Genomic DNA, 8,850 nt, shown 5'->3' with positions numbered 1-8,850 from the left:
AGGCCTTAAAAAGTCTTAAATTATGTTGGCCAAGTCTTATTTTGTTCACAAAGATCTTAAATTTTATTAGCCTATTTTTTTGTATATTCAACCGGGCTGCAGTACGATGTTAATGGATGGAAGGAAAAAAAACAACAACGTGAAATCATGTAACGTGAATGAACGTCTAATTTAGAGTATTCGCAAACAATACTTTGGTTTCTGGCACCGGCAGCAGTGAGTAAAAAATCAGTAAAGTAGGTAGTTGGATGGTCATTATTAGAATTGGATCTGGAGTTTTTCGCCCACATAATCGGTGCAATGTTGGTCTTAATTTTCATTTAAGTTTAAAAAAGGTCTAAAAAAAAGTCTTAAATTTGGGGTAGTCAAACCTGGGGATATCCTGTATCAAGGGGAAAGATGTTATTGCCCTTCTTCCTACGGGATTTGGGAAAATCTTAATACACCAGTTCGCCCCGTTAGAGGAGCATTACATATGTCATGACCAAATAGCAGCGATTGGTTAAACAAAAAAGTACCCGCCTACCGTCAAGCGAACAAATTTCTGGGGACAGATATTTTAAAAGTCACAAATGTTTGCGACTCAAGTCAATAGACGTTATTCATAAATCACACAGTAAAGGTGGATTTGAGCATTATTGAACATATTTTATTGTTGACTGAGTGATCGTGTCTCTGAACAATCAGTTTTACTCAAGTTTTAAACAATGAAAAACAGTCACTGAAGCAGCAATAAAAGGATCCATAAGCTGCCTATTTGGACATTAAATGTAGCCCGTTTCTTTTCATTTTCATTCAACTGAACCAGCAATATTGGAACAAAATAGTCAACAAAATAATTACAAAAAGATTAGAAATTATACAAAACATGTCTTAGCATTTCTAGTGAGATAGGTGGGCCTGTCTGTGTTTTTGTTCCAGTCCAGGTGCAGGAGGAGACGCAGCAGCAGCAGATCAGGCGCAGCGTTCAGTCTGTTTCTGTGCTTTGTCTTCATTTTTGTGAGCACAGAAAAATCCCAATTCACACGTAAAAACTACCAGTCAAAAGTTTTAGAACACCACACTTTTTCCATTTTTTTTTTACTGTTTACTGTTGACCAAAACGCATTCTAAACTTTTGATTCATTAAAGTGTCCAGCTGAACACACTCGTGGCTCGTTCTTTTTACAATAGAAATCAAATATTCTTCAGAAAGTTTTTCTCAAGTCTGTTGCAGAAGTTCTCATAAATGTGTGGGGTTTAAGTCTGGACACTGTGCTGGACGCTCCATGTTTTCAAGTTTATCATCTTGTTCTTTTTTCCTGAGGTAGTTTTGGCAGAGCTTGGACTTGTGTTTTGTATCTTTTACCTTTTTTTTTAAACCTCTGGCTGTTCAGTTCTTACCTTTGTACCATTTCAAGCTCTTCATTGGACTTGAATTGCAATAAATAACTGAAAAAATGTGGGTGTTCTAAAACTTTTGACCAGGTAGTGTAGTGTAGTAGTGGAAAGGAATAAGCATAGAAATACTGGCCACACTAAGGACAGGATATTCTGACGAAATGCTTATCCACAATGACGATAAGGTCACGGATCAGAACCGTATATTTCAGACCAACATGCAGATCGTGACAAGGCGACCCCCAAAAAATCTCTTGCGACCCTGTCTTTGGGAAACAATGCTATAGAGTTCCACCTTGTGATGTCATGTGGGAATCCAGGTTCTCCGGGTTCAAGTTCTCCACTGTGTTTTTAAGCGCCATACTACGGACGCCGAGAGGGGTCACAACAAACGCAAACGCCGCAACAAATACAAATGCGATAACACGACAAAAACCCACAACAAACCAAAAAAAGCCACAACGGAAGTGACCGCGGGACTCTATTTTCCGACGGACCGGTCAAGCGGCAAGTGAAGAAGAAGAACTACAACGTGAAACGAATAATGATAAAACAATAAACTTTACTTACGTTTCCAACTTCTCCGTTCCTTTACTTTTCGCGTTGTAGTTCTTCTTCTTCACTTGCCGCTTGATCGGTCCGTTGGAAAATAGAGTCCCGCGGTCACTTCCGTTGTGGCTTTTTGATGTGTTGTGGCTTTTTAAACTATTGTGGCTTTTTAATGTGTTGCGGCATTTGCGTTTGTGTTGTGGCATTTGTATTTGTTGCGGCGTTTTCATTAAAATAGAGTCCCGCGGTCATTTCGTAGTGGCTTTTTTTGGTGTGTTGTGGCTTTTTGTTGTGTTGTCACATTTGTATTTGTTGCGGCGTTTGCGTTTGTTGTGACCCCTCTCGGCGTCCGTCCCATACACCTTCACGAAAATCATTTGGATAATTTCAGGCGTGGAATTGCCAATCTCTACTGAACAAAAGCCAAAAAAAAAAAAGAGTTGTTAACTTGAAAAATACTGCGAAAAATCAAGCATTTTGAGCTTTGGAGATGTAAACAGACTAATAAACCAACATTACTCAAACATCTGTGAATGAAATAAACCAACTCCAGGTCTGTTTTTGATGAGGTAACAACATTCTAATGTTATTTAAAGCTCACAAGAGTCAATTTTGCGTAATATAGGACCATTAAATTAAAGTAAACTAAAGAAACATAAAAATTCAGCTTGACTTTTACGTTTAATTCACTTCCTTTACCTCTTTCTTACTATTCTATTGTGTCTTACCTTCCTGTCTTCACATATTTTACAAGAAAGCGCACGGGCCATGTTTGATTGACACATTAAACAGTGTTCTTCCCCGTACCTGCAGTTCTCGGGCTCCTCATATATTCCGGGAGCGGATAATCTCGTCTGGCGAATGTGTCTTCATTTCCTCACCTCATTCGTCATTTGTGTTACAGGTACGCGGATCTGCTGTCTCCTTACATGAACTCCATACCAGCTGTGATCGCCAAAGCCTCCGCCATCCACAACCCCATCATATACGCCATAACGCACCCCAAGTACAGGTACGGCACTAAACACGCACTCTTTATAGGAGATTATATATTTTTTTATTAATTATTATGCAAAATCAAGAAAAAAAAGGATGTAATAACAGCTGAAATATTGTTATATCGTATCGCCAAAAGTCTCACAATAATATCATGAGCCATCACAATATATGTCGAATTACAAGTCCCTTAAAAGTGCATTGTGTAACTTTGTTTGGAATGTTCCACAGTATAACATTAAACAATCCATGTATCATTCGTTCGTTCATTCGTTTTTCAATATAAAACCAAAAATAAGAAAACGAAAAAACAGTTTTCTTCACTATTTGTCTCCAAAACCAAAATGAAAAAACGGATAACGATTCGTTTTTTCAGTTTTCGATTTTGTGTTTAAATGAAGAATGGAAAAAACGGATAACGGCCGTTTCCCGTTTACGTGACTTCCGTGACTGCGATGCCGAACTTTTGCACCGCGTACGGACTGAACCAGGACTGATCCAGGTCCGAGACCAGAGCGGGATCAGAGCGGAACTGAGACCGAGACCAGCGGTCCGAGCGGTTCCGTGTCATCGTCTCCGCGCTGGTTCCGTGCGGGGAAAGTGAGAATGTTCTGTGGACTACAGGTCCGGACGGGCTGCTCCAGAACCGCGGCTGGTTCTGAGGTGGTGCAAAGCATCCAACTGACGCTTTCACACCAACGAAAACGAACCGAACTAAGAGCTTTTGGTTCAAATGGACCAGGTCCGGGATCAGACCGGGACCAGAGCGAGCCTGAGACAGAGACAAGACCGAGACCAGATTGGAGGATTGGACCCCGCGGAGGCTCAGAGTCAAAGCTTGGAGTCCGCCCCAGTCCTGCTCTAGTCCCGGTCTGGTCCTGGTCTGGTCCCGCTCTGGTCCCGCTCTAGTCCCGCTCTGGTCCCGGTCTGGTCTCGGACCTGGATCAGTCCTGGTTCAGTCCGAACCTGGTGCAAGAGTTCGGCATCGCAGTCACGGAAGTCACGTAAACGGGAAACGGCCGTTATCTGTTTTTTCCATTCTTCATTTAAACACAAAATCGAAAATTTTGGTTTTGGAGACAAATAACGAAGAAAACTGTTGTTTTTTTCGTTTTCTTATTTTTGGTTTTATATTGAAAAATGAATGAACGAATGATACACGGATTTTAAACACACCTATCTATCGAGCAGTTATTAGGTGTGTAATGGTATGCAAAAATCACGGTTCGGTACATACCTCGGTTTTGAGGTCACGGTTCAGTTCATTTTTGGTACAGTATGGGAACAAAATGTGAAACCATTTGTTTGTTGTTTATTTGTGTTTTTATTAAACCAACAATTTGTTTTAACATTGTACAAACGGGAAAGTAAAATAAATGCAAAGTGCTGCTTGGTACTAATAAGTTAAATAAAATAAGCAACAAATGAAATATTATAAAAAAAAAAATAAATTATTTGTAAACAGTAAACAAAACTTTTCAAAAACTAAAGCGCAGGGCTGATGAAGTTTTACTCAATCTTCATATTTTTGGCCAGAAAAAACAATTTGTCCACATTACTGGAAGTTACAATGTCTTCAGCGGTTGAAAATACCCAGAGAGCCAAGAGTGAGGACTGCGGCACCGTAGTTTTGCGAGGATTCACGTATTTTGGAGGGACGTAGTCAAGGCGGGGAGCAATTGTCGTCAAGGTAACCACCCTAACTATAAAGCGCTGTGGGAAACACTGCCACCCCAATCATGGACGAGTTCTTTTGTGAATATTAAAGAGCTGAACCTTCTGTGTAGCTGCACATGTAGTGGTGGAATATAAACACACACAAATCGTGCAAATTCAGTCAAGTACAGCCGAATCGAACGTCCTGTACTGAAACAGTTCGGCACAAATACATGTACCATTACACCCCTAGAATTTATACATTATGGGTGTTTCTTTTTTTTTTTTCAAATCACACGTTCCTGCTTTTACATTTTTAAAACATATACAAACTCGGAACATGTTGAGGATTCAGGGAACCTCTTTTACAATTTAACAGAATATTTCAACTGTGAAGTAGTTTATATGAAGTCTGATCTCACCGGCTTTACATACTCTGTCCATTTAGACCACATCTTGTAAAATAAGTCCAGCTGCACTTCCAATAAAAATTAAACCTTTTCCATCCTGTAGATCACACGCACAACGTCAATCCAGTTCTCAATGTTCTCTTGTTTGTGTTGTTAAGACCGTCTAATAGGCGAGTTTCAGCTGACGTCATTGTTATTAAAAGCCCGCGTTGCATGCTGGGAAATATTTTGGTCGGAGGCAAGAAACACGGTAGCGTCAAACACAGTGCGTAACCTCCTGTATTTATCCCCGATAATGGTAAATTCCTGCTGCATTATCGGATGCACAAATAGAAGCACGGAAGAAGGAAAATGTCTTTTTCGTATTCTGAGTGAAAAGAACCGCTAACGGTGAATTAAACTTCTTTCAAACATTCTCAGAGCAAATGTAGAAGATCCTAGCAAACCGTGGACTCCAACAAGTTCAACAACACATCGAGACTCTTGGAGGTTTTCATCTTTTCTGCTGTGAATGGCCCAGGAGTTTCCACCAAGTCATTGTGGATATCGCCAAAGTGAATATTTGTCCAGGTAGTTGGCGATTCTGACCAGAAATTTGGTTTCGTCGACACATTGTCGGGGTTGAAAAGGGTGATTTGGCTCCATCGATGCTTATGACCAATTTCTGGTCAAATCGTCTTCAGTCCTCTGCCGTTAGAGTGGATAAATAACCGGGATCAATACCCTTTACGTGCTTTCTCGCTCCGTCTGTCATGTTGAATTAGTGTTTCTTGCCGCCGACCAAAATAATTCCCAGCATGCAACGCGCGCTTTTGTCAACAATGAAACTCGCCTATATTAAGTTACCAAGATACAAAGCTTCAAATGATAGGAGAAAAACAAATGAAAAAAACATTTTGCAGATGTATTATGGGTGTTTCTATTGCTCAAAAATACAATAATTCTCTTTGTGGATAGGGCTGCCTCTCCGCAGATCTGACCTGTAATGTAGCCTATAGCTGTGTCCCTTCAGATAGACAGGTTTAATCTATACTCTGGAACATTCTAGACAAAGCAATAACATCTCCATGAAGACAAGTGGTGGATCCTTTAAGGGATAATTCTGCTTCATGGTTTGGTTTCAGTATGATCGTCTATCGTATAAATCTTTACATTAACAATATACTACACTTCAAATGTTGTTATTGTGACAAGAATATCTTAATGCTAGATTTTTATTATCAGGAAAATTGAGTCATAAAAAGGTATTCAAACCAAGAATTTGCCCAAACAAAGACGACATATTTATCTCATAGATCAAAAAATTGCCTTTAAACAAAACCAAAACCATTTATCTTTTATCTCAAATCTAGAGCTGCTCCATAAAGAAATCATTAGCTGGCGCTCCGGGAGGTTCTGAGATTTTAAGAAGAATCTACTTTGATTCAATTTTGCTCTGAAACGTCCAATCCAGTCCAGTTCTCAATATTTCAAGTAAATTTAATCAGAAATTTCTTTGTGCAAATGTCATTTGATTTGGCCATCGATCCGCTGATGTGGATTCACTTTGAACCGCTGAGGGAAAAAACTTTGGGTTCCCTTGTCTTGCTGATACTCTGCAGTGACATCACACTGGGGGTGTTCTGCATGGATTATCTCTGGGGGAATGTTCAGCAGCTGCCATGGTGACACAGCGCACACATTAGTAATAAAGGACTTTAATATATTCAGTCACATTCTATTAAGATTACAAGTTTAACCTTCATAGAAAACCTGTACTGCTATTTTTAACTTTTTTATGACCCGGTGAAGCGCTCTATCTCTTTTCTTCATTTGCCAAAAAAGTTTTTAAATTGTCTGGAAACTCTAATGGATTTACAGAGCACATTTTCAGAAGCATGTGATCAGTCCAAGCATTCCTGGTCCTGTTTAGGCGTTTAATTTTCAACAAAAAAGTGTTTCAGAAACTTGTTTAAGAGCACAAATCACATCACCTATTGTAGTTCCTTCTGCTCAGATTAAAGCCCATCTTGAGCTTCAGACAGAGCAGTGCCTACAGTTAGCGTCACACCCCAGGAAATGTCGTTGATGACCTGCAAAGTAACACTGTGTACTTGAGTCTGGAGTTTCTTTAGCGGGCCCAGGATTTATGCTCAGTACTGGTCCCTCACAGCAAGATGGTCCCAGATTTATTCATATCAATTTATATGTTCTTCCTTGTGTTGGAGCGGCTTTAAATCAACATAAAAGGCTCGATAAACACTCCACCTGAACTCACTGAACTATTATGGCTGAGAAACTGCTGAACGGAAGTGAGTGATGCATGTATGGGTCAAACGGAGAGAGCGATTAACCCAACTAGGACCAGACTAAATTATTATTGTTCCTGACCGAAGGGTTATCAGAACTATTTTGCTTTAAAGGGCCCATATTACGCTATTTTCTGGATCTATGGAACTTGCATTCTCTAATCAACAAAAAGATAGGTAGATGTTGACTTGAAAACTACCCCTTCATGACATCACAACAGAGTCCTGCACGGGTCAATTTTTTGGAGACCCACACCCGCCCACACCTGCGCAGTACAGCACCAAACCCGCCCGTTAACCCGTTGATGATATCAAAGTTAAATCCGCACCCGCCTGGACCCGTTAAAATTCCGCCCGTTACCCGCCCGTGATAAATCGGGGTCAGTCCATTAGTCTGACAGTCCAATAGTTCAGGACTAAACCAGGACTAAACCAGAACTGAACCAGGACCGAACCTTCTGAAGGAACCTGTCATCAGCAGATAGCAGATACACACAGCAACTGCAGAGTTGATCGCCGGGACTACACCAGGACTACACCAGGACTGAACCGGGACTGAACCGGGACTACACCGGGACTACACCGGGACTGAACCGGGACTGAACCAGGACTACACCGGACTACACCGGGACTACCGGGACTACCGGGACTACACCGGGACTAACCGGACTGACCGGGACTGACGGACTGGACTGGACTACAGGACTGAACCAGGACTGAACCGGGACTACACCGGGACTACACCGGGACTACCGGGACTGAACCAGGACTGAACCAGGACTACACCACAGGACACCGGGACTGAACCGGGACTACACCGGGACTACCGGGACTACACCGGGACTGGACGGGACTGAACCGGGACTACCGACTGACACCAGGACTACACCGGACTACACCGGGACTACACCAGGACTGAACCGGGACTGAACCGGACTACACCGGACTACACCGGACTACAGGACACAGGACTACACCAGGACTACACCAGGACGACTGAACCCAGGACTGAGGACTACACCGGGGACTACACCGGACCAAGGACCTGGGACTACACCGGGACTGGACTACACGGGACAGACTACACACAGACTACAAACCAACGGACTGACTACCACTGGACTGACGGGACTACACCGGGACAGGACTACACCAGGACTACACCAGGACCCAGGACTACACCACTGGACTACACCCAGGACTGGACCAGGACTACAGGACTGGAACCAGGACTGGACCAGGACTACACGGACTACAGGACTACACCGGGACTACACCGGGACTACACCGGGACTACACCGGGACTACCAGGACTACACCGGGACTGGACTACACCGGGACTACAGGACCAGGACTACACCGGACTACACCGGGGACCAGGACTACACCGGACTACACCGGGACTACACCAGGACTACACCAGGACTACACCAGGACTGGACTACACCGGGACTACACCAGGACTACACCGGGACTACACCGGGACTACACCGGGACTACACCAGGACTACACCAGGACTGGACCAGGACTGGACCAGGTCTGGACCAGGTCTGGACCAGGACTGGACCAG

General features: G+C 42.7%; 1 protein-coding gene across 1 annotated transcript in view; it reads left to right on the top strand.

Moving 5' to 3' along the window:
- The window catches only part of LOC110159514 (melanopsin-A-like), a 170,616-nt gene that overhangs the window by 141,051 nt on the left and 20,715 nt on the right, over positions 1-8,850 (top strand). The window contains exon 7 of the mRNA XM_055150565.1: positions 2,834-2,941. Within this exon, the coding sequence (XP_055006540.1) occupies positions 2,834-2,941 (108 nt within the window). The remainder of the gene's footprint in view (positions 1-2,833; positions 2,942-8,850) is intronic.

This window comes from Boleophthalmus pectinirostris, unplaced genomic scaffold, assembly GCF_026225935.1.
Source record: "Boleophthalmus pectinirostris isolate CB_2022bp ecotype Guang Dong unplaced genomic scaffold, ASM2622593v1 HiC_scaffold_14, whole genome shotgun sequence".
In the NCBI taxonomy this organism is placed as follows: domain Eukaryota; kingdom Metazoa; phylum Chordata; class Actinopteri; order Gobiiformes; family Gobiidae; genus Boleophthalmus; species Boleophthalmus pectinirostris.
Note: the sequence above shows the minus strand (reverse complement) of the source record. Positions and strands in the feature narration are given on the sequence as shown.